Consider the following 26,206-nt stretch of genomic DNA (forward strand, 5'->3'; position numbering starts at 1 on the left):
CTGGAGGGCTTTGGGGGTTCAGTGTTGGACTCTCCAGATTTGATCAGCCAGGAGCAGGAGCTGGGGAACGTATCCACAAACCCTGTCAGTCCTGTGCAGAGTGCCCCCACTCCCACCCCCCGCGCGAGTCCTTGATCTGTGCTGTTGAAATCCATCAAGCTGAGTGCATAAGAAAGATGAGTGCCGTGGGGGCGGGGGAAGAACACCCAGGTCACCAGCTACAGTGAGGCCCAAGCTGTACCCACAACCCTGGCATCGCACCCTATTGCAACAATGGTCCAGGGAAGGATACAGAACATCCTCCATGGCTGGCCTTGCAAACCTGAACTCATTCCAGTAGATCACTGCTGAGAAGAAGCTCCCAGCTTCCAGTGACTCTCCCAGGACTACCTAGGAACTGACCAGCACGGTGCCTGCTGATCGTCATCATTTAGTGGGGCCAGGGCAGATGCTAGACCCAACCTGAGCTGATCCAACAAGTCCCTCTCCATGGAATTCAGAAGTCTTGGCTGCCTGGATCTAGAACAGGTAAGTTCCAACCTGCTGTGGCCCCATTTCCCTCTCCAAGGAGCAGGAAAGCACAGTGTGCAGAAAAAACAGGAATGTGGCAGCCAGGTGAGCTGCCGAGATGACAAGCGATAAACCCTGGCTCCCGTCCATTCCTGAGGCCCAGCTACAGCCCTGTCCCTGGCTTCCCAGCAACATAGTTTTTTGGGTTTTTTTTAAAGATTTTATTTATTTATTTGACAGAGAGAGACACAGCAAGAGAGGGAAGACAAGCAGGGGGAGTGGAAGAGGGAGAAGCAGGCTTCCCACTGAGCAGGGAGCCCAATGTGGGGCTCGATCCCAGGACCCTGGGCTCATGACCTGAGCCGAAGGCAGACGCTTAACGACTGAGCCACCCAGGCACCCCCAGCAACGTAGTTTTAAATCAGCTCCCTGGGCTGCCTGTTTCTTGTAACCGAATATCCTTGCCAACTCACAAAGAGACCATCCATATTGTAGCTTGTGGTGAGGTTGGAGCATCTGACCCTTGAATGGATGTGCAGTAGGTCCTTCCCAGAAAACAGGGTAGAAGTTCCTCTCCAAGTAATCCCAATCACCTCTGACCCCGCCCTCTGAAGCCAGGTCACCTTTGGAGGGTCTCTTAGACTGTTTGCTGCCCACCTTCCGGCCAGTGGTGGGTTTACAGGGCCGCTGGATCACACGGGTTCCTGGAGCTGGGAGAGGGGAGGGTTAGGGTACTGGGCATTACATCCTGAGAACTCCTTTAGGGAAGGGACTGTTTTCCTCCTGGCAGCAGCACCTGGCGTAGGGTGGAAGCTTGGTATTGAATAAATTAATGAAGGAATGAACGAGTGAATTAATCTCTGAACTGGAGTCAGTAAGGGGCTGGCTATGGCTGAGTTATATATAAGGCAGCCAGAGATCTTGCATATTAGATGACACCATCCCAGATCCCAAATTCCTGTCGCATGTGAATCAGTGCCACTCAGTGAGTGAACTGGCGAGGAAGGGAGCAGATGTGGAAGACAAAACAGTACCTTCACCCCCTAACTGTAACTTCTTATTTCCCATCGTTTAGGACTTGATCGTTGGCTATTTGCTTACAGCTTCCTTAAACTCATTCACTGTGTGCACCAAATGGGGCTAACGTGATGAGAATTTGGGGGGTTAAAAAAAAAAAGACCAGAAAGTATATCTAAATGAGTGAGTCAGTTCCACGAGTCCATTACTCAAGAGATACTGGTTGGCCCCAGGACCCATTCCAGCCCAGGCAGCCCCACCCCTTGGCACATGATGATACATAATGCAGAGGTTTGACAGCTTTTTATAAATTATCAGGAGGTTTTTTTCCCCCTTCCCTGCCTCTCTAAGTGGGTGAGGAGGAGGAGGCAGGGATCTTAAGGTAAGAACATCTCGGAGTACCATGCCTTGGAGGGAAAAACCATGAGCAGGTGGTGGGAGGCCCCTCTCCAGGTGTCGATGCCCCCAGGGCGAGTCCCATCCATTCTGGCAAAGCATAGTCCACCCCACCGTAAGCCTTGGCTTCTCTGGGCACTACGTAGACATCTCAGCAGCCAGATCCCAACAGGGGCTCAGACTCCCCGCACCCCAGCTCCTATCTCTGAGCTCCGGGCCCTGTCATGGAATGTCCTCCCCCACTCCAGCCACAGAGCTTAATCTCTAGGATGCAATGCCCTTGCTTCTCTCATCCTTTGGAATTTGGCCTCAGAAACTCCAGGCAACTCAGATTTCTAAGAGAAGTATCACTCCCGCCATCCCCACACCCAGACACCCAGGAGTCCGGGTTTTTGCAAAGGTTTTTAAAGGCCCTCCCTTGGTCTTTGGTTCCTCATTTTGTGACGGGAGGTTCCCGTGAGAGCTCCTCCTCAGAAACTGTCTAGAGACATAGGCATGTTTAATCCTCCCAACAACGCTGAGGAATAGAGATTCTCACTTCCCTTTTGCAGATGAGAAAGCTGGGCGTCAGAGATTAAGCCACCTGCACACCTCAGATTCAGTGGCAGAGCTGGGATTCGAACCCGGGTCTGTCTGCCCAAAGCACACGTTCTGTTCACTTCCTGGTTCCCGGGGCACATATGAAACTGGACCCCCAGTTCTAGCATGAGACACAGATCTCCTTAATGTTTTGATAAAGAAGCGTGGTCTTCTAAGCATGTAATAAGCTTCAGGAATTCCTTACCCTGAGAGAGAGCTGAAATTATAAGCAGAATCAATAAACGCTGAGCTAAAATTGTGTTTGTGTCACTGACAGTAGCCATGAAGGGAATTCTGGAATGTCAGGGGAGCTTTCCAACCCCAAAATGACTGCTCAAACCCCAAGGACCCTTAGAGGACTTCTAGACCAAGCCTCCTTTACAAACAAAGAAACTGAGGCCCAGAGAGGACACAAGACCCATCAAGGTCACCTGGAGTCAGGTGCAGGTTTGGGAGCAGAACCAGGCTCCCGACCTGGAACACTAAGTAAATGTCCCTGATTGACACAGCCCCAGCTTAGAACCAGGGACTCCAGGGTGAGTCTGATTCTCAGGCTCTTCTCTAAGAAGAGGCTTAAGGGTGGGCTGCCAGGGCTTAGTTCCTTGCTCTCACCATCCATGAGCGATCAGGGACCCCTTTCAGGCGCTCTCACTGCTGAGTTATCAACCAGGGGCGCTCTCCCCTCCCCCAGCGCACAGCCCACTGCCCTCTGGTGTTCTTGCTTCTGCAAAACAGGTTCTGACATCCCTGGGTATTGAAAGAAGGGACAGAAGCAGGTCACGTTCCTGAGTATTTGTCATTTTAGGATGTGCTTTTTCTTTTCTTTCTTTCTTTTTTTTAAGATTTTATTTATTTATTTGACAGAGAGAGACACAGCAAGAGAGGGAACACAAGCAGGGGGAGTGGGAGAGGGAGAAGCAGGCTTCCTGCTGAGCAGGGAGCCCGATGCGGGGCTCGATCCCAGCACCCTGGGATCATGACTGGAGCCGAAGGCAGACGCTTAACGACTGAGCCACCCAAGCGCCCTAGGATGTACTTTTTCTACAGCTTAGGGTGGCCACCGCCAGTACTGGCCAGCTCCCCCCAGCATAGCCATCCATCCAGCAAGCATGACCAGGCACTTGCTTTCTGCCAGTTCTTGGTAGATGCTGCGATATCAAGGAGAGCAAGTTACACCTTTGTCCCCATAGTCGGCAATGGGGAGAACAAACCCAATGTGTGACACCCATGAGGATGGGTAAGATTCAGGAGGCCAGGGGAGCACAGAGCTGGGGCTCCTAACCCAACCTAGTGAGAGGCTCACACCAGGAAGGCTTCCTGGAGGAAGTGAGTTTGAGAAGAGGTCTGGAGAATGAACAGGAATTAGATAGGAAAGGGGGGTGGAAAGGGGATTCCAGGCAGCGATACAGCTTGGACAAAGGCTCAAAGGCTTTTAAGATTTTATTTATTTATTTATTTATTTATGAGAGAGAGAGCGAGAGAGAGAGAACATGCGGGGTTGGGGGAGGAGCAGAGGGAGAGGGAGAAGCAGACTCCCCGCCGAGCAGGGAGTCCCATGCAGGGCTCGATCCCAGGACCCTGGGACCACGGCCTGACACCTAACGGACTGAGCCACCCAGGCGCCTGTGTATGTATGTGTGTTTTAACCAGGCTTGTACTGTACATAGCGTATGCCATACTTCCTCTCATTTCACAAAATATGGGGAATCTTTGGCCGCCAAACATTTTCTCCAGCACTATTCAATTGCAAGGTTGTGCTCATCTTGCACTGGGTGGACAAACCATTATTCATTTAACCAACCCTCTATTGTTAGACATAACAATATGTCTTCCTTTTTTTTTTTTCCTATTTATTATTAAAAATGAAGTCTGAATGTTCCCACATTCTTATCGTTTTCTGAAATTACAGGAAATGACTGGCACAAGCCTTACCTTCATTCCCCCAAAGCACAGCTCAAATTTGGCTGTTTGGTCAAACAAACTTTACCAAAGACTCAAAGCTGATAGAAAGAAAACATTTACAACACAGAAAATAAAAACTTAAACGCAGATTGCAGGATATTTTTTTTTAAAGATTTTATTTATTTGACAGAGAGAGCACAAGCAGAGGGAGAGAGAGAGAGAAGCAGGCTCCCTGCTGAGCAAGGAGCCCGATGTGGGACTCGATCCCAGGACCCTGGGATCATGACCCGGGCCGAAGGCAGATGCTTAACCCACTGAGCCACCCAGGCGTCCCCAGATTGCAGGATATTACATCCTACTACATCCAGAAGCCATAGGCTTCTCGATGCCTCTAGAGGCTGCTTAGGATCCAGTCCTCCTGCATAGTCCTCAGCCTCCTGCTGTGTGGCCAGGGCCAGACAAACCCTTCCCAGGGACACAGATCTCTGACTATGTCCACCTTAATGGGAGTCCAGGCCCCTTCAACCTCCCTGAGGCCCAGCAAGAAGGAGAAAATCATTTCCTAAATACCCATCCCAATGAACTTCACGTTAATCCCTACGGATACAGCTCTAGATGGCAGAGTAACCACTCAGGTGAGCAGTGTGGATTCTCATTGTCCCAAACCAAAAACCCATTCATGAATTTTGCCCCCAATGCTAGCACAGCAGAGTCACTGAAGTTTGAGATCTGTTTTCTTTTCCAAACCTTTTGGAGGTCCCGGGCCCCAGAGGCTCAAGATAAGAATACCTGGGCTTCTCACTTCCAGCAGCCTCTCTAGAAGGAAAGCTATCCCCAAAGCTGTCATCCCACACGGGGAACCTGCTTTGCCATGAGGCACAAGGAGGAGCAGCAAACATCCTATATCTCCTGCCAGAACAAAGCCAGGGAGTCACAGCTTTTCCTTTGCTAACAAGGAACATTCTGGAACATATTTTCTCTGCCCCTGTCTGTTCCAGATATTGTCCTCAGGATAAATTCCTGACAAAATCACAGGGACAAAAATCACAGGCATCTTGCAGGTTTTTGAAACACAATGTCAAATTTTTGCCCTTTTTTTTTTTTTTGCCTCTGAGCTTCCTGATAAAGCACTGAAGAAGTCTTGGGTTGAATCAGCCACCAGACCAGATAAACAAGCTGGCCTGTCACTGTTACTGTTTTCAGCAAGTGGGGAGGGAACTCCCTTGGATCCTGCCCAGGACTTGGAATTCCGAAGCACACAGACCAGACACCTTTGCACCTGGCTCCCCGGCTCAGGCCCCACCCTCCCCTCCTTTCCCCGCCCCTGAGGCCTGGCCGAGCCGGCGCTGCGGAGGCGGCAAAGCGGCCCAGCGCTGCATCCGTGCTCAGCCCAGAGCCGAAGCCAAAAGAGGGCTCTGAGCCCGGCCCCATGAGGACGCTACTGACCATCCTGGCCGCGGGATCCCTGGCAGGTGAGTGCCCATTGCCCTGTGGTCACACTCCCCACCCCCACGCCCAGGAGAACCCTCAGGGTTCCACACGCCCGCGTGCGCGCACACACACACGCAGCCCCAGGACGGCCAGTTTCAGTTTCTCCTCCACCAGGGCTGCCCTGGGTGACAAGTTTCCCTGGAGAATTGGGGAATACATCAGGGTATCGGGGAGGATGCAAGGGTCCCTCAGACCTGGCTTCTTCCGGAGACTCAGCTAACCTCAAGACTCGGGGATGCAGCCAGCTGTCTGAACTGGGGTACCAGATGCCCTCACCTCAGTGGGTGGAGAATTGGCTTGCGGGAGGCAGACATCCTTGGACCCCTCGAATAGTTCTGATAGTTGTACCATCCCTTCCTCTGCTTCTGGCCGGCACTGGCCCAACAAGGGGAGGGGGGAGAAGGACAGACGGACAAACCTTGAGTGCGGCCATTGTTTCTCTCCACTACCTGAGGGGGGCCTCTTCTGACCCCTCACACTAGATCTAAAAGAGCATTAATTGGGGCGCCTGGGTGGCTCAGTCGGTTAAGAGTCTGCCTTTGGCTCAGGTCATGATTCCAGGGTCCTGGGATGAGCCCCGCATAGGGCACCCTGCTCAGCGGGGAGTCTGCTTCTCCCATTCCTTCTGCCGCTCCCCCTGCTTGTGTCGCTCTCACTCTCTCTCTCTCAAATAATAAATAAAATCTTTAAAAATAAATAAATAAACGAGCATTAACTCTAGGAAACAAACTGAGGGTTGCTGGCGGGAAGGTGGGTGGGGGATGGGGTAACTGGGTGATGGGCATTAAGGAGGGCACTTGAAGTAATGAGCACTGGGTGTTATATGCAACGGCTGAATCACTAAATTCTGCCTCTGAAATTAATAATATAGTATATGTTAATTAAATCTAATTGAAATAAAAAATTTTTAAAAAATAACAGAGCATTTTCTGCCAGAAGGGCCAGGTCTGCTGCATTAAAAGATCTTAAAACATCAGGGCCCTTTTGAAAACAGGGCTAAAGGGCATAGCTTCCAAATCCAATAAAGTGGATTTCTTGATTTATAATTATAGAGAACTTTCAGGCAGATATGTGAGATCCCAGATTGGCTCTCTGCTCCCGAGACGTTTCATAAAATTCAGGGAACTTTCTCAGGAAGTGAACGCATAGTCCAGACTGAAGAGCGGGGAGGGATAGCCTCTGCAAGGCCCCTTCTAGCTCAAGTGCAGGATGAAGCCCATAAAGGGCTGAGGCTTCCCAGCCCCCTCTGCTGCTGTCCCCTGTGTCAGCTGGTGGGATCCACAGTGTTTCCAGCTGCTTCCTGGGCCCTTCCAGTCTGTTCAACTCTGGTATCAAGCTGGGCACTCCCAACGCACTGGGCCCTTGATGAGTGAGGAAGACTCACCGCATCCCCCAAAGACTCCATTCTGGTTGGAAGTCTTAGAGGCTCTTGACCCTCACAGATGGGGACCAAGGGGAAACAACCTCAGGAGTTGTTAAGAGCCGAGAAGGTTTTCTGGACCCCAGGTCTCCTCTGCCCCAGCATTCTTAGGCTGATTCTAGAATATTTTGGATTATTTTTGTTTGTTTCCCAACTTGTTGACATAAAATTGTTTTTTTCAAGCAAATATGAAAACGTTCTTTCATAGAGGCTACCAGTCTGTCAGTTTCTAGACAACACATGTGTCCCCAGGATTTCACAATGTAGACTTTCACCCAGGAAGTGCAGAAACAAAGCAGGCTGAGGAATACATGATAGCTTTAAGGGGGGAAAGGAATGAGCAGGGCAGGAGAGGGAGAGATTTTTTTTTTTAAGATTTTATTTATATATTAGAGAGAGAGAGAGCGCAGGGGGGGGGGGGCAGAAGGAGAGAGAGAATCCCAAGCAGATTCTGTACTGAGCACAGAGCCCGATGTAGGGCTTGATCCCAGGACCCTGAGATCATGAACTGAGCCAAAATCAAGAGTCAGATCCTTAACCGACTGAGCCACCCAGGCATCCTAAGGGAGAGATCTTGTTAGCCCTCAATGCCCCCTAAAAGAAGACTCCATCCAAGGTCCACCCACTTCATTTCTGGAAGCCAACTTCAGTTCCCTCCTGGAAAATGGTGCCAACCTCCTCCCAGCCTGGGCCCCTTACCTCCCGAGCATGTCTCAGCCCCAGCCGCCAGGCTTTCCCACCACAACTAGCCCACCAGGATACTGACCCCAACCAGCAACCTTCTCAATGCCACCCCTAACCCACCACTTAGCGGTAGTTAAGCCCAGCCCCAGATAGACCCTGGCCTTCTCTCAAATCCCACCCTCCCTCTCTCCTGCCCTAACTTTATCACCCCACCAGAAGCTACCATTCAGTTCTGACCTCAGGTGTACTCCCTCCCTCATCTTAAGACCGAGCCCTGAATCCAGGACCACTCCCTCCAGATCAGACCCCAATTCTGCCCAGACTCAAATCCAAACAAGATGTCGGCCACACCTCAGGGCTCAGTAGCATAGCCATCACATTGGCTAGAGGCAGTAAGACACGTCTCCTCTAACCCTCAAGTCCCCCAAGTCCTGTTCTGGGAGCTCCAGGAAGCCTGGAACACAAACATTTCTATAGCTGTTGGGACTGACCAACTCAGATTCAAAGAGGAATGTGGCCTTAACCAGTGGATGCACAGCAGGGTCGGGCTATCCAGATACTCTTCCCCATCCCCACAGGTGCTTCCTAAGCCCATGGACCCCTCTTGCAGAAATATTGTATGTGGACTTGGAGTGGGGAATAAATAACTGTCCACTTCCTTACACCGTGGGCCTGTTGGTGGTCATGGCCATGTCCGGGGTGGAGCGAGGCACACACACGTCAAAGACATATGCACACAGGGCCCCAAGGCCTTGACGCAACTGGGTCCGCGCACCTGCTTATTTCCCACCCCAGCCAACCAGGCCCTTCTGAGCATGCTCAGAGCCAGCTGCCGGCTCTGGCCGCCGTTTTCCTGCAACCCCTCTTCCTTTCCACAGACCAAGCCGGGAGGGCTGAGAGAAGAGTTTTGTAAGTAAAGGCTCCATTTGTAGTTCAAGATTGCTTCGGGGAGAGGGGCCCCTCCCTGGTCCTCTTCTTGGGGCTTCGGTCTTTGCTGCCCCCTCCCTGCCCTATGGTATTCCCCCACGACCAGTCTAGCACCACGATGAGTACTGCAGGCTCTGTCTCATACTAACCGAGACACTGAGCAGGTAAACCTCTCTGAGCCTCTGCTTCTCTTATCCCTAAAATGGGGGTCATGATAGTAACTGCCTCCTCGGGTTGTCAGGAGGGTTTAGTGAAGAGACTTAGCCTAGTGCCTGGCACTTGAAACACATTTCACAGGTGTCAGCGGCCGCTCTTGTCATTAGTCTTTGCCTTTAGGTAAGTCGAATCATCCCCACCTTAGAGATGAAGAAAACAGGTTTCCCAGGGTCGCCCTGCCCGTATGTGGCCTCCGTCAGCAGCCCCTGCCCCGGGCAAGTCTGTGCTCTGCCTTCCTCCCGGGGCCAGGCGGGCAGGGACTGGTTCAGCTCACAAACGTCCTCTCCAGCCCTGTCTGGAATTACTGACTCTGGGAAAGTTATTCTTTGATGTTTTAGTTGAACAGCTGACGTGTAGTTGAGCGTCTTTCCGATATCCCGTGGGTGAGGATGCCCACTTCAGGTATGTCCAGAAGTGAAGGAGAGATGGTCACAAGTGTCGTCAGGGGCGTGGAATAAAGGCAGCACTCACACGCTGCCGTGGGGACGCAGGATGTATTTACATGAAAAGTCCAGAATAGGAAGATCCATAGAGCCAGAAAGCAGCTTAGTGGTTGCTTTCAGGCTGGGGGAAGGAAGGAAGGAAGGGAGAGGGACTCTTAACAGACACAGGGTTCCTTTTTAGGATGATGACAACGCTCTGGAATTAGAGAGTGGTAATGGTTTCACAACTTTGTGAATATACTCAGAAACCCCCGATTTGCACGCTTTAAAATGGTGAATTTTACAGGCTGCGAATTATAGCTCAATAACAAATTTAAAAAGAAGCGAAGGAGGACAGTGATCGTTGCAGTCTCTGGTGAGTGGGTGCTGATACCGCCCTCCTCATCGGACGGCTCGTTGGTGGGCTGGGGCCAGGATCCTCGTGCCCATCTGCTCACCCTGCTCCCACTTCCCACAGCTCACATTGCTGAGGACACCTCGGATCTTCTTCAGCACGTAAAATTCCAGTCCAGCAACTTCGAAAACATCCTGACGTGGGACAGCGGGCTGGACAGCGCCCCAGACATTGTCTACAGCGTCGAGTATAAAAAGTAGGCTTCCCCCCACATGACCTTTTCGGACTCTGCTCTGAAACCAGCCCTTCCAAGAAAACCCCCCTCTATCATATGTCCCCACGTCCCGCCCCACACCCCACCCCCCGTCTGACGTGACACAGCCTACACCAGCCCCTGCCAGACAGAGCTTTGCTCCTTTGTGGTTTCTTTTGCAAAGGGAGGATAAAATAATGGTTAAAAGTGCAGGCTCTGGAGTCAGACTGCCCAGGCTTACCTGCCATCTCTGGCCTTTATAACCTGGGGCAATGGGGTAATCTCGCCAAGCCTCAGTTTCCCCACGCATAAAGTAAGGACAGCAAGAGTGCCTCCATCATAGGATTGTTAGGTAGATTAAACAAGATAGTCATGAGTGCTTGTGCCTGGCAGGTAATAAAATCGTTTTATTATTATTGGGGAGACTAGGTCAACAAAGAGTCGTGCCCACCCCCTCAAGCCCCTGCCCCTATTCCTGCCCGTCTCTCTTCCTACGCAGAGGAAGAGGTTGGCATGGGCTGAGGGGTCTGCAAACCTGGGTGCCGTCGCTGGTCCTGCCACTTCATCCCATGGCAAGTCACTTCCCCTCTCTGAGCCTCAGTTCCCTCATCTGTAAAATAGGTATAACAGTGCCTGCCTCAAAGCCTGATGGTAACGATGGGCCCAGAATGTGAACTCGGACTGGCTAGGTTCAAGTCCTGGCTCCCCAAATGCATGCTCCAAACACCTGCCCAAATTTTACCTCTTTAAGGCTCAGCTTCCTTATTCAAAAAGGAAGGAGAACCATGTCTGAACCTCGCGGGATCATTGTGAGGACTAACAGATCAGCCACATAAGGGGCCTGGGACACAGAATGTGCTAAGTAAATATTAGGTATCGTTATCATTATTAATAAACCACAGGCCCAGTGCCAGGCTCAATCATTCAAGGTGTGCTCTGGCCCCTCCCATGCCTACAGGTATGGAGAGAGAGAGTGGCTGGCGAAGGAGGGCTGCCAGCGGATCACCCGGAAATCCTGCAACCTGACCATGGAGACGGGCAACTTCATGGAGTTCTATTACGCCCGTGTAACTGCCCTCAGCGCGGGAGGCCGGTCAGCCACCAAGATGACCGACCGGTTCAGCTCACTGCAACACAGTGAGTGGGCACCCCTCACTGCAGGGGAGGGGCGGGGGGAGGCCCGGAAGGGCAGGGGGCAGTTCGAGATGAGGCTTTCAGGGAAGGTCGCCCCAACTAGAGAGCATCCCGTGCGCAGCTGGTCTTTCTCCAGCTCCATCCCGGCCTCCCGAGGTCAGTTCACCTTCCTCTGGCTTCTCAACTCCAGCCAAGGGCTCCTAACTCAGTGACCTACTCCAGCCCTGACTCTTCCAATCCTCAGTCTTGGTCTGGGCTTCCACATCACCTCCTAAGGGGGAGTCCCCGCTCTCGGCCCCAGCGACCTCATTTCACGATGTCACCATCTGCTACTCTCTGTCACGGTCAACTGTTCATTGTCTTCATAGCTCCTATCACCATCCACAGTGAGGGCATCTGCCGGCCTGTATCCCACCTGCCTCCGAGCGGGGGCGTGGAATCCCGCATTCTCGGTCCCTCGCGTAGGGCCTGGCATGGAGGAGATGCCCACTACGTAACTGATGAATGAATGAATATGAGTTGCCAAACTCCCCACACAAGCTGAGTAGGTGGTGATATTCACTAATGGACTTCACAGCCACGTGGTTTTCCAAGAAAAGAAAAAATAAAATTAAATGAGTTATTTTTTTTCTTGGTTTATTCAATTAATACATATTTATCATAGAAAATCTGGAAAATATAGAAATGCACAAAGAAAAATAAAAGAAGTCCAAAATAACCTGAACACTTAAACATAACCATGTTTACTAGCAACTGTCTCTACTCTTTTGTGACCTGGTTGGCTGGTTGCTTTTCATATAATGCCCTCAGGAACATTTGCCCACATCATTAAGTACTTTTCCACAGCATGACATTTCACGGCTGCAAAATGATCTGTTCTATGGAGGTAGTCTTAATTTACTTCCCCAATTCCCTTTTTGAGGACTTTTAACTCAGTTTTTCAATTTTATAAACAAAACCGAAGTGAACATTCTTCTAGCTCCGATGTTTTCAATTCGGAGGTCAGTGGACCCTTGAGGGATTTTTATAAACTTGCTTCAGGGGAAGTAGGGCTCATGAATCCCCGAAATTGAGTGCAAAATTTTTGTATATGTACATTTTGGGGGAGAGAAGATCCGTAGCATTCATCAAATTCCTAAAAGGGTCTGTAAACCAGTAAAGGTTATTTGGTTATTCAGAAAATCACATCTGGAGAGAGATTGAAGTCTCAGACCTGGCCTTTGAGGCCATATCAATAATTTGGGGCACCTCGAACATTACTTAGTTTATATAGCTGAACCCTCAGTCCCCAAAGCTGTCATTGCCAATAGACCAAGGAAAAGGGAGCTCTGGGCAGACTCAAGGTGGGGATTGTGGAGGCAGGGACAAGGACACCGTTAATCTAGGAGGCCAGTGCCCCTCTCCCTGGGTTCTGCCCACTCACCCTTGGGCACCCCTTTGCCAGCCTTAAACCCAAACACCGGTTGCTTGAAGCACTTTTCTCTTTTCACCTGTTTGTTTAGCTGTTGTTTTCAGAAGCATAGCTGGGGTTGGGTGGGAGGAGAGGGGAGGCAGTCAGTCATGTCCCCTGGTCCAGGGCAACCTCAAACACTGCTGGCTGATTCTAGTCTTTTCTTTTTGCTTTTCTCTCTCCCTTTCCCAGCTACCATCAAACCACCCGATGTGACCTGTATCCCCAAGGTGAGATCCATCCAGATGATCGTCCATCCCACCTCCACGCCTATCCGCGCAGGGGATGGCCACCGGCTTACCCTGGAGGACATCTTCTCTGACCTATTCTACCGCTTAGAGCTCCAGGTCAACCACACCTACCAAATGGTAAATATATGTGCCTCCCTGGTCCTTCCCTGCCTGGGAAACTCATTTCCCTGTCGATTAGATCTGCATTGCTTCAAGTAGAAAGGAGATGTTTTATGTAAATTAGCATTTTCCAAAACACAGCCCTCCCTCTTGTAGATCACACAGACAAGAGCCTACTAAAGTCTCTGACAAGTCCTGCAAAGCCAAGACTCCAGTTTCAATTTATTGAATACGACTTCTCTCAAATTTCTTGACCAGAGAGACTCCTTTTATTTTGCATAATTTTTTTTTAAAGATTTTATTTATTTGACAGAGACAGAGATAGCAAGAGCAGGAATACAAGCAGGGGGAGTGGGAGAGGGAGAAGCAGGCTTCCCGCGGTGCAGGGAGCCCGATGCGGGGCTCGATCCCAGGACCCTGGGATCGTGACCTGAGCCGAAGGCAGACTGAGCCACCCAGGTGCCCCATTATTTTGCATAATTTTTTAACTTTATTTTTTTTGCCTAATACCTTATAATATCCTGGAGAGCAACCTCTATTAACATCTTCAGATGTCCACTTTGGAAAATGCTGAAATCTATTTCTACTGCTACAGTTCTTTTTGCTGGGTCTTCACCATTTGCAGGAACTGGGTACGGGCGGTGTCTTAAGATCACTAACAATGAAAGGTGGAAGGCAAGGGCATAAATGGCCAAATGTTATACAAGGTATTTCTTTTGTATGCAGGAAATATGTGTTTTCTCCCTAGCCTATGCCACAGTCCGCAATTCCATTGAATGACTATTCCCACACCCAAGATGTTTATAATCTAGTGGATGGGAAAGGAGCTAAAACAAGAATTCAAATAGCTATAGATAGAGGAAAATAAGGTATTGTGTGGCGTGGAGTAGGGGCAGGGAGGTGGGAGGGGAGATGGCAGCTCAGAGTTCTGGAGAAACTTCCAGATCAGAAAACGTTCTGGTGCTAATACCAACTTCTGTGGCATGTCAAGTAATACAGGCCTATGACATCATTTATTCCTTACCATAACCCTGTGCGGTGGGGGCTACCATATCCGTCTTCTGAATGAGAAAACGGAGGCTCAGAGAGGTTAAGGCACTAACTCAAGATTGTTCAGCAAATGATAGCATAGTCAAGATTCAGATCCGGCTCTGTTCACAGCCCACATTTTTCGCTCCCTGGCCTAGACTGCCCCACCATGATCAGAGAGGGAAGCAGGAAAACTTAAAACCTTCCTGGAAAGCACAAAACTGCCCAGGATGGGCGCCTGGGTGGCTCAGTCGTTAAGCGTCTGCCTTCGGCTCAGGTCATGATCCCAGCGTCCTGGGATCGAGTCCCACATCGGGCTCCCTGCTCCGCGGGAAGCCTGCTTCTCCCTCTCCCACTCCCCCTGCTTGTGTTCCTGCTCTCACTATGTCTCTCTCTGTCAAATAAATAAAATTTAAAAAAAAAAAAAAAAAAACTGCCCAGGATGGAGACAGGCAGACCAGTTTCTCATGCAGAACAGTTTCTCAAAACATGGCCCCAAACCAGTGGCATCAGAATCTCGTGCAGTATTTATTTAAAATGCAGGTGCCTGGGCCTTCTTCCGATCTACTCAATGCAGTTCTTAAGTGGCATCTCTAGGGTCTGAGTGTTTAGTCAGCAACCGGAGTGCTTCTTACCCACCCTGACGTTTGAGACCCGCTGACGTAGGGGAGGCGAGGGAGGGAAGCCTGGGCGGACAGGCTGGGAGGTAGAGGTCTGGGGTGGTGGACAGAGGAAGGTCTATTTATCTCTGTAGTCAGGGGAGCAATTAGAAATTACTGAGCAGGGCAAGTCCCTTTCACACTATCTATTAGTAAATATTTGGGCTTTAGTGAATATCTTATTTACAAGTTAATTCAGTTTGTGGTCAGAGAACACACTCTGCATGATTGCAGTTCTACATTTATGGCGCAGCATATGGCCCATCTTGGTGAGTGTTCCACGTGCACTGAAAAGATGTGTGTCTTACAGTTGTTTGGCGGAGCGCTCTATAAATATCCATTCGATAAAGGTGGCTAATGGTGTGACTCAGATCTTCTATATCTTTCCTGATTTGGGAAAGAGCTATCGTTCTTTTCATTGCTGAGAGTATTAAAATCTCCAACTAGGACTGTGGATTTGTCTCTTTTCCCCTCTAATTCTTTGCAGATTTGCTTCATGCCTTTTGAAACTCTGTTCTCAAACACATACACATTTCTAACTATTACAGCCTCCTGATCAATTGACCCTTTTATCATTATGAAATGTTTTTTTTTCTCTAGTATTATTCTTTGTATTGAAGTCTACTTCACATGTTATTCATAGAGTCACTCCAGCCTTCTCACACTTACAGTCTGCCTGGTATGTCTTTTTTTATTTTTAAGACTATATTTATTTATTTATTTGAGAGAGAGTGCACGCACGTGAGAGGGAGAGAGCACAAGCGGGGGTGTGCGGGGCAGAGGGAGAGGGAGAAGCAGACTCCCTGCTGAGCAGGGCACCAACGGACAGATGTGGGGCTCAATCCCAGGACCCTGAGATCATGACCTGAGCCGAAGGCAGACGCTTAACCAACTGAGCCACCCAGGCATCCCTGCCTGGCATATCTCCTTACCTCCATTTATTGTCACTCTAATTGTGTCTTATATTTAAAGTGCATCTCTTGAAGACAGCATTCTGACATCTCTGCCCTTTTTTAAAAAAAAAAGATTTTATTTATTTATTTGACAGAGAGAGACACGGCGAGAGAGGGAACACAAGCAGGGGAAGTGGGAGAGGGAGAAGCAGGCTTCCCGCTGAGCAGGGAGCCCGATGCGGGCTCGATCCCAGGACCCCAGGACCATGACCTGAGCCGAAGGCAGACGCTTAACGACTGAGTCACGCAGGCCCCCATCTCTGCCCTTTTTTTGAGATATAATTCACATACCATAAAATCCTCCCTTTTAAAGTGTAGAGCTCCATGGTTTTTAGTACATGCAAAAAGTTGTGTGACCATCACCGCTATTCTCCTTATGCTATTAATCTGCTTTCAAGTTCTCTGACTCTTCTCTCAACTCCAATCTGCTACTAAGACCATTCAAGTGGGATTTTTATTTCAGATATTATATTTTTCAGTTCTAAAGTTTCCAATTTTCCTGGTTTCTACATCCTAGTGAGATTTCCTAGTCGTTCATTATGAGCACATTTTCTTCTGCTTCCTTGAGCATATTTATACTAGCTGCTTGAAAATCATTGTCTGGGGGTGCCTGAGTGGCTCGGTCAGTTAAGCAGTTAAGCCTCTGCCTTCAGTCAGGTCATGATCTCAGGGTCCCAGGATCAAGCCCCTCATCGGGCTCCCTGCTGAGCTCCCTGCTTCTCCCTACCCCTCTGTTGCTCCCTCTGCCGCTCCCCCTGCTTCTGCTCTCTTAATCTCACTCTCTCTCAATAAATAAATAAATAAAACCTTAAAAAGAGAGAGAGAAAAATCATTGTCTGCTAATTCCAGTACTTTGGTCATCTTAGAGTAGGCCGCCATTGATTGTCTTTTCTCCTGAATATGGATCACGTTTTTTCTTACTTTGCATGTCTAACAATTTTGGAATGTATCCTAGATGTTGCGAATAGTATAGTGGAGGGAATCTGGATTCTGTTCTATTACTCCAAAGAGTTTTATTTTGTTTCGTTTTGTTTTGTTTTGTTTTGTTTTGTTTTAGCAGACAGGTAATTTGGCTGAACTTCAAACTCCAAAATCTCAGTCCCATTCTTTCACCTTTACCTGGGCTGCTTGGAGTTTGCCCTACTCGCTTCAGGGGCCAGGCAGGGATTTGGGCCAAGTTTATACTCAGAACTTGGGCCTCCATCTCTGTGGATCTCTCCTATCTGCCATCTCTCCCCTCACTTTCTAGCTGTTAGGATTGCCCAGAACTCTGTCTCCTTATTATTCATACCAGTAAGATTACACGGTTTCTATTTAGGTTTAAACCATCAAACAAGGTGAAAGCCTGCTTTTAAGCTAAAAGACCTTTTAAAAGATGAGAAATTCACCCAGTGAATTTCCCTGCTTCCTTTCTCCAGTATCTGCCTGTTTTTGCTTGCTCTCCAATGCCGACAGGTGGTTTGGCCAGAGTTTATAGTTGTTGCTTTAGGGAGGGTTGGTCCAAAGAAGCTATAAATTGCTGGGAGCAAAAAGAAGAGAGACCAAATGTGAAAATGAAAGAGAGATCAGGGTAGAAAGTTAGGGCCTACTGCAATGTTAGGGGCTGGAAATCACTGGGCCTGAAGCAGGCCAGAGGCAGTAAAACATCTGGGGAAGGAGGAATCTTGGGACCTGGCAACTCTGCTGGACTTGTGTCACACGATCTTTAATGTGTGCACCTTCAACTGTATGAGTTACACAAAACAATAAGTTGCAAAATCTGTTTATATACTCCTTCACCCACTTACACCCCTCCTCGAAAAATAAAAATAACCCTAAACTCTGGCTTCCATGTTCCTGGAAAGGGGAAGACGTAGCTGAAATGCAAAGAACTAAAGAAGAAAATTCTTAGTTTTTGAACACCCAAGAACACAGCTTCTGGCCCTTTAAAGGAAGGTTTGTGGATCATTTAAGGCCAATTAGAAACAAGGGATATGAGAGGGGCTTTGTCAAAAATGGCTTCAAGCTCTGGGTCTTGAATCCTGGAACAAGAAAGACACTATGAACAGAGCTAGGGAATCACACACAGGTGCAGGTTTAGGGTTTGGGAGGGAGCGGGACCCAGACTTCTAGAAGAGATCAGCACGTTTGGACATGCTGAGTTAGACATGCCCACGAGGTGCCACCCAACACTGAGCTGGAAGTGCACGTCCAACTTGACAGCTCTTGCTAAGTTTGGGAGTTTTCTACCCATTGGTGATCTCAGGAGCCATGGGTCCAGATAAGATCACTCAGTGAGAGAGTAAGTGGAGAGAGAAAAAACTGGATGAAGAGCAAATCTTGCAGAACAACAGAATTGAGGCCCTGAGACCAATGAGAAGTAGGATGAGAACCAGATGGTGGAACAAGGCAGCCAAAGGAGGAGTTCAAGGTCAAGAGGTTAGAGACACACCAGAAGGCGAGAGTTTAAAAAGGAGCTCCAGCAGAAGGATCAGCAACTGCAAAGGAGCAAGGTCTTGCTTCAGCGGGCAAGATGTGGTAGGAAGAGCAGGTATTCGGCATTGCTGGAGCCCAAAGTGCCAGGTGGTCCATAGAGAGAGGTAAGTGGACAGGGAGGCAGGGACTGGGGTTTTATCCATGATATGGGCCGAGCCATCAAAAGATTTAAATAGGGGAGCATTGGAATTATACTGATCTTTTAGAAATATCACTTGGGCACCAGGATGAATATGGAGGTGGACAGGGACAAAACCAGAGACAAATGACCAATAAGGAAGCCACTGCAAGGGTCCATGCTCAAGGTGTTGAGGCCCAGTTAAGGCAGAAGCGATGAGGAAGGCCAGAGAGCGATGGATAGTCAAGGGTTTTTGATGTTAGATAAAGAAGGAGGAGGAGGAAAAAAACTAGAAGGAGGGATAATGATGATGTTGGTGGTGATGGTGGTAGTGATGGTGATGATGGTGGTGATGGTGGTGCTGGGGGGAAGGTGTTGGGTAGTGACGGCGGTGATGGTGGGGAAGGTGCTAGTGTGGTAGCGATGGTGATGGTGCTGGAGGTGATGGTGGTGATGGCGCAGAGGGTAGGGGAACAGGAACAGAGCATTATGGACTGACCCACCAGTTTTTGGTTTGGGTAGCTGGTGGCACCATTGTACTGAGTGTTGCGACCCAGGCAGAGGTGTGCACAGGCTTGCTTGGGCTCCATGTGGCGACTGGTGCCTAAGAGGAGTCACTCTGGGTTCTCTGTCAAATTCAGCACCTTGGAGGGAAGCAGAGAGACTACGAGTTCACTGGCCTGACCCCTGACACAGAGTTCCTTGGGACCATCATGATTTTTGTTCCAACCTGGTCCAAAGAGAGCGCCCCCTACGTGTGCCGAGTGAAGACACTGCCAGGTAAATTCAGCGGAAACCAGAGGGAGGCGGGACTCCTGAATTCAAATTTCGGCTCTGTGCTCTCTTCCCTGTAACCGAGGTGAGGTTTGGCGGTGCTCACACAACTGCAGGATTATTAGTGTTACCGAAGTCGTCTTAGTTAATCCATCACTGAGTTAGCTGATGGGTTATCATTAAACACGTTTAATCCCCCCCTCCAGCCTGCTGGGTTTCCTCTCCCTGGCCAGCTTCCTGTGTACCCTAGCAAAGCAAATTCGCTTTATTAACCCAGGGGAGATATCCTGGGAAATAATCTGCAGAAGGGAAAGCAGAGAAGATAAAAGTTTCCCTCAATATGTTCCAAAGTGAAAGAATAGTAGCAGTGATGAGAACTAGCATTTCTTTTTGTGTTTTTTTTTTAAGATTTTATTTATTTATTTGAGAGAGAGGGAGAGAGAGAGAGCACAGAGGGAGAGGGAGAAGCAGACTTGCCACCTAACAGAGAGCCCGACGTGGGGCTCGATCCCAGGACCCTGAGATCATGATCCGAGCCTAAGGCAGGCACTTAACTGACAGAGGCACCCAGGCGCCCCGAGAACTAGCATTTCTGCAGTCCTAACCAGGGACCAGGCACCACAAAGCACAATCCTCATGAGCCATCTACAAGACAGGTGCGATTATCACTTTGTTTTACTGAGGGAACTGAGATTCAGGGTGGTTAAGTAACTTGCACAAGGGCATGCAGGTGGCGAAGGATAGAACTAGGCTGAATTCAGGAGCCCATGTTCTCAACACGGCGCTATTATAGAAATCGTTTTGAGTCAGCGGCCCAGGGAGATGGTGCCCCATGCTCCCTTTCTCTAGCACACTGAAACTCGACTCTCATGTTAAGCATCATGATATTTTTATTAGTGTTCATGTTCACAGAGATAGAAATGTTGTAATGCTCAGAGCTGCAAGTTTAGAAGATGAAAGTGATGGTAGTGGGTCGGATGGATTTGGAAAAAAGAGTCTCCTCCTTAGTCATCAGCTTCAGAGTAATGATGTCAGTAGGTGATTTCTGTTTTGATGAACAGAGGCAAGGTGGCCGCTAGAGGCTGGGCCCGAGGGTAAACTGCACCTCGGTAGAATCATCATCGTATAGGTTCTGGTCCTCGATGTTGTCCAGAAACTCAACTCACCAGTCGCCCCAAGAACCCACAAGAGACTGATTTCTCCAGCCGAGTCCCAGTGCATTAATTTTCAGGGGAAGAAGTGCCTGGTAGAGCAGCATGCCCTTCCTGGGGACAGCGCCCCTGGGGAGACCAGAATAGAACTTGGCGAGAGCAGAACTGGAAAAGGAATCCAGCTTTATAGACACCACGCTGGGAGCCTGTATATGATTTGTGACCCTCTCCCCTGGATGGGCTAGACAGATCTCGCCCATTGCTGGCCCCGTCGCCCCACACCCCTGCTTTCTGACAACATGCAGACCACTCTACCCTTATCCTTTTGTTGGCTTGTCCTTATGTGATCTAGCTCATGATGTGATACCTTTTTTTCCCTAAGACTGTAGCTGCTTTTACATAATCACACTTCTTATTGGCTAGTTCTTGCTGACATATAGAAGACACATCATCCTTAAAAATAAAGTATATGAATAACAATTCCTACCGTTTAGTAAGTACTCCATTGCTACGCACTGTGTTAAATGCTCTACATATATTATCCCATGAATTTTTATTTTTATTTTTTTAAGATTTTATTATTTATTTGAGAGAGAGAGGGATAGAGCACAAGCAGGGGGAGCAGCAGAGAGAGAGGGAGAAGCAGGCTCCCCGCCGAGCAGGGAGCCCGATGCAGGACTTGATCCCAGGATCCTGGGATCATGACCTGAGCCGAAGGCAGACGCTTAACCGACTGAGCCACCCAGGCGCCCCCCATTGAATTTTGATAACAACCTTGCAGGTTGGGTAGCTTCAGCCACATCTTACAGAGGAGGAACTCTGGCTCAGAGAGGCTAAAGAGCTCACCAGTCACCACATAGCTGGTCAGTGAACCTAGTTAGTTCACCTGATCTTGAAGCTGCACCTTGCAATTTGGTTTACAGCTGGGCCTCTCGATTGCACATTTATTCCTCTTATTTCCATTTCAGAGTGATAGATCCTGCCCTTGACCCCATAGCCTGTGGTCTGTTCTTATCCCCGGAGTCCAGAATTCCCACTTTACCTCTCAGGATGTCCGGGAGGGTCACAGAGCAACATCCCAGTATCTTGATATTGGAAAGGACTCTCACCCCATTTCCAATTTTTACAGATAAGGAAGCTAAGGCGTCTTTGTGCAGTGCCTGTGAGGAGAGCTTTGTAGGTGTACATGACAAGCCTGTTTCCCACTGAGTAGCTGTGTGACCTTGGTCAAGGCACTTAGCCTCTCTGACACTCAGCTTCATTATTCCTGAGAAGGGAGCATCTCTGGCCCTCTCTGTTTGGTGCGATATCAGAGGTAAAGCACGCCACACAGGGCAAACAGTAGGAGCTTAATAACTGCTGGCTACTGTTCTCAGTACGGAGTAGCCCAGAGACGGTCGTGCAGCAGAGAGAAGGCTTCTCAGCGTGCTGGCGGCTGAGGCAGACCTCTAACACCCCACGTTCCAGGGTGGTTTCCATTACTTCCTCCTGCCTTCCCATGCGTGAAATGGCACATGGGAATGTTCCAAGCCCCCGTCCTACCCCGCCAGAGGAGCGGTGGTGTTCCCCCACCAGTAGGCATTCTGGTCCTGTCTTCTCCCTGGAGCAGCAACGGAACTATCACGTGACGGGGGACAGGGCATCACTGAAGTGGGAAGCTGACCCAGGGAGGCCCAAGCCTCACGGGCTGGAAGTGGAGGCTCCAGAGATTCCCGGGGTTCACAGCAATTGCCAGGGTCCCTGGCAGCCAGCGATCAGCACCCCACGCTGAAGCCACCTGGGGGAATGGAAGGAGGGTGGCCTGGAGAGTCAAAACCCCTGGAGAACACAAATCGCCAGTTTTAGCAAAAATCCCAACTACGGCTTCCTTAACCCGCCCCCCCCACCCCCAGTCCCACTGGGGCTGGTGACAGGAAGTGTGTCATGCCAAGAACTGGCTGCGCCCATCCCGAGGGTGCGGGACCACAGGGAGAAGGCTCCACACTAAAGCCCTTAGTCGTCCTTCTGCTTCCCCTTTAGAAAGGGTGGTGCCACACAAGCTTCATCCCAAGCAAGGTCTTCCTAACACCCAGCCTGTTACCTTTGTAGGGGGGCAGGCCCCTGCCATTGCCACCTCCCTCCTCTGCCTCCGCCCAGAGCCCCCTGCCAGGGAGGGCCAGAGAGGCCTGTTTAGAAGGCTCTGCTCTGGCCTTGCTCTGGCCACGGCCTTCCCCACAAGATGAAGAAGAGTCTGTAGGTCCAAATGCACAGGTCCCCCTACAGCCTGTGACCTCCCTTCTAGCCCACACTCTGGGTACCTGGGACCCTGAAATTCCCTGTACAAATGCCCTGAGCCTGTGTCCAGTCTAACGGATCTGTTCCCTGCATCCTTTCTCCAGAGAGGAGATCCTCTGTTGATGCGCAGAGCCTCAGCCCTAAGGGTGGCCAGTAGGCAGCTATGTGTTGAGGGGCATGGATGAACTTGACCGTGCGGGCTGGGGAGTCCACATGCATGTGCACGGTGGGCAGAGAGGGATGGAGCTGCGGTGGGCCAGGGGACCGTGGCAGGCTCTCCCTGCCCCTCCACATTTCAGCATGAGACCCCAAGGAGTCCAAGAATTCAAAACTCAAACCTGGCCTTCCAGGTTGTGATGAAAAGTATATTTGTCAGGACGGGAACATACAACGTATGTTACTGAGTGTAGGAATATGATTTATAAATCCTGGAAATTTAGCCGTCTAGTATGCGGCCCTCTACTTGTGCTCCTGACCCAGCCCCGCCCATGCTGGGGGCAGGAGAGGCCTTCCCAAGCCCGGCCCGAGAGGGCAAGGGGGAAAAGCACCCAGCCCACAGCATCCACACGGGATTGGGCCCAGACCAGATCCCAGCCTCAGTCTCCCTGCTCTGGCCCCTGTGCTCCCCCAGATCGGATGTGGACATACTCCTTCTCAGGCGCCTTCCTGTTCTCCATGGGCTTCCTCGTCGCCGGGCTCTGCTACCTGAGCTACAGATACGTCACCAAGCCGCCTCCGCCTCCCAACTCCCTGGTGAGCAGTTGCACCTGGGGCAGGAGAGAGAGGTCGGGGGGGGGGGGAAACCCCAGAGCAGCGGGGGATATGGGCCCAGGGACCCCTGGCTCTTCCTGAAGGGCAGGGATAAGCACACAGTGCAGAAAATTAGGCCTCGTCTCTCCTCTCCAACCTAAAGTCTACAAAGACATGGCCCAGCAGGGTGTATCGGAGAAGGGTAGGTGACCGGAATAGTGGGCTTGGAATAGAAACCCACGCAACTTGAAAGCATCCATGTCCAGGCAGGTAACACAGGACCTGAGAGCACAGGCCTCTGCGAGGGGCCGAGGAGGGGTGGGCACTATGGGGAGCCCTGGGGCTCACGCCCTGTCGATATGGGCAGCCAAGTACTGCCGCCTGGGAACGCGGGCCAGTGTTGCCAGGTCCTCTAAGCCCTGTATAAACCTCCCAAGTCCCACTGGCGGCCCCAGTATGGTGGCCAGCCCTGGCTCAGCGCTAAAGTAGCAGGGTCTGCTGCTACAGAGGCCCGATCTGACCGGTCTGGGGCTCTAGGAGCTGGCTCTTGTTTACTGTGTGAGGGACAGGGGAGTCTGAGGGCATTTAGCTCAATGTCAAAGCCCGCATGAACCATTTCCTATAAAACTCTCCCAGCTTCCCCTTATCCCCTATCCTTTCACACCTGGCCCCCTCCATTGGGCTCTTAAGGGTCCGTGAGTGAGGAGCAGTGTGGGCCACCACCTCAAGAGTGTAGCCCAAGGCAACCTCCAACCTGAGTCATCTACTTCCTGGATTATCTACCTTCTAGAGAAGCCACAGGCTAAATCTCTCTCCTGGGGATAACCCAGACTTTAGAAGTGGCTCTCACCTAAAGGGCTGGGAGCCCTGTCCCTTCAGGGAGGCCCAGGACTTAGAGGAATCTCTGGAAAGCCAAGGGGATGTGCATTTTGAAAAGTCCCCTAAGTGGTCTTCCCCCTCCCCTCCACCTCCCCATGGAGGACCCCAACCATCCATGGCCCCCTCAGGGAGCTTAGAACGTGCTCTAACGGGTGGACTGTTGCTGTCCCTGCACAGAATGTCCAGCGAGTACTGACCTTCCAGCCTCTGAGGTTCATCCAGGAGCACGTGCTGATCCCTGTCTTTGACCTGAGCAGCCCCAGCAGTCTGGCCCAGCCCGTCCAGTACTCCCAAGTCAGGGTCTCCGGGCCCAGGGAGCCCCCGGAAGCCCCACCACCGCACAGCCTGTCTGACATCGCCTATCTCGGGCAGCCAGACATCTCCATCCTCCGGCCATCTGGAGTGCCACCTCACCAGACGCTCTCCCCACTGTCCTACGCACCCCAGGCTGCCCCCGAAGTCAGGCGCCCCTCCTATGCACCTCAAGTAACCCCCGAAGCTAAACCTCCATCCTACACTGCACAGGCCATGTCTGAGGTCCAGCCTTCCTCCTATACCCTTCAGACCACTCCAGACTGCTGGCCTTCCTATGGGACCTGTGGGGAAGGCTCTGGCAGAGACTCCCCACCTGTGACACTCTCCAGTCCCAAACACCTCAGGACTAAAGGTCAGCTCCAGAAAAAGGCACCAGCTGGAACTTATATCCCAGATGGCCTTTCTCTGCAAGGGGTGACCTCCTTGGATATGGAGGACCCCCAAGAAGCAAATTTCTTCCAGCAGCATCTGGGAGTTCACACGGACAGAGTACCTGACCCCAGTGTGCTACACAGAGGGGAACCAGGGACACCATCGTACCTAAAGGGTCAGCTCCCCCTCCTCTCTTCTGTCCAGATCGAGGGCCACCCGGTATCCCTCCCTTTGCACACTCCTTCCCTCTCATGTTCCCCCACAGACCAGGAACCAAGTCCCTGGGGCCTGTTGGAGTCCCTCGTGTGTCCCAGGGACGAGGGTCCCATGTCTGAGATGGAGGCCCTGAGCCCAGCCTCTCAGGCCTCAGACCTGGAGCAGCCCACAGAACTGGACTCTCTCTTCAGAGGCCTGGCCCTGACCGTGCAGTGGGAGGCCTGAGCAGAGAACAGGGCAAGCCTGGGGCTTCCTCCTCGTCCCCACCCAGCTCACATCGTTGGCCATCGCTCCCACACCCAACCTTGCTGCATGTTCTGCAGCCCCGCCTTGGGGGAGTCCCCTTGAAAGAACCAAAGGGAAGAGGGACCGGGGGCCCCTGCCACGGCTGAGCTATGGTTGGAGCAAAACGGCATGATGAGGACTCCAGCCAGAGGAGTTCCGGGTGTGCATCATGTGCAAATGAGCTCTGCGGGGCAGGAGGGGACAGTCAAGTGCCGGGAGTTAATGCAGGGAGACTTCACGGAATCCAGCTCCCCCAGCTTCTGAGATGCTGGACACAAAGTTCTCCACCCCACTCTTGGCCAGTTTCATGATCTAGTTCGACAGAGAGTGAGGTCTCTACCTCCTCTGTGGTTCCTGTATCCTGAAAAATGGAGCCTGGAAAGGACGCCTCACAGCAGCCTGGGCCAAACCAGAACAACCTGCACTTCTGCCAAGGCCAGAGGTAGCACGAAGGCAAGACTCCAGAGAGGGGTGCGGCCTGGGGCTCAGGTCCACCCAAGCCGCTGTCGGAAATCACACCATCTCAACTTCTCTCCTCTGCTAGAGGCTTGACCGCAGGTGAAACGCAGGTCCTCCCATGAGGGAGAACACACAAGCCTTTTCTGCCGGCAGAAGCTGCAGACCCTCTCCTGAGAGCGGGGTTCCTAAGGAACGGGGGTCCATGTGGCCCACAAGAAAGAGCACGCACTTCACAACTTTGAAAACTCAGCCTTGGGCTCAGCTCATCTGGGTTCAAATTTCTGCCTTACCACTTACCAGCTGTATGACTTCAAGCAAATGAATCACTGCTCAAAACCTCAGTTTCTTCATCTGTAAAATGGGGATCATAACACGGACTCCACGGGGTTGT

The 26,206-nt window shown here is 50.8% G+C and overlaps 1 protein-coding gene across 1 annotated transcript; it reads left to right on the top strand.

Annotated features, from left to right (window-relative positions):
- The first annotated feature begins 5,763 nt into the window (after positions 1 to 5,763).
- IL22RA1 (interleukin 22 receptor subunit alpha 1) lies at positions 5,764 to 25,468 on the top strand. Its single transcript, XM_032418045.1, has 7 exons — positions 5,764 to 5,876; positions 10,043 to 10,175; positions 11,131 to 11,309; positions 12,949 to 13,124; positions 18,982 to 19,120; positions 23,171 to 23,292; positions 24,346 to 25,468. The coding sequence occupies exons 1-7, from the start codon at positions 5,834 to 5,836 to the stop codon at positions 25,294 to 25,296; spliced, it is 1,743 nt and encodes a 580-aa protein (XP_032273936.1). The 5' UTR covers positions 5,764 to 5,833; the 3' UTR covers positions 25,297 to 25,468.
- Positions 25,469 to 26,206: the final 738 nt, after the last annotated feature.

Source organism: Phoca vitulina, unplaced genomic scaffold (assembly GCF_004348235.1).
Source record: "Phoca vitulina isolate PV1807 unplaced genomic scaffold, GSC_HSeal_1.0 scaffold2, whole genome shotgun sequence".
Taxonomy (NCBI): Eukaryota; Metazoa; Chordata; class Mammalia; order Carnivora; family Phocidae; genus Phoca; species Phoca vitulina.

What these genes read in the sequence shown, in the direction of transcription:
- IL22RA1 (XM_032418045.1), top strand. Translation starts at nt 5,834, where the DNA reads ATGAGGACGCTACTGACCATCCTGGCCGCGGGATCCCTGGCAG. An exon ending in GTTCAGCTCACTGCAACACA is followed by an intron (nt 11,310 to 12,948) that starts GTGAGTGGGCAC and finishes TCCCTTTCCCAG; the next exon opens with CTACCATCAAACCACCCGAT. An exon ending in CTCCGCCTCCCAACTCCCTG is followed by an intron (nt 23,293 to 24,345) that starts GTGAGCAGTTGC and finishes GTCCCTGCACAG; the next exon opens with AATGTCCAGCGAGTACTGAC.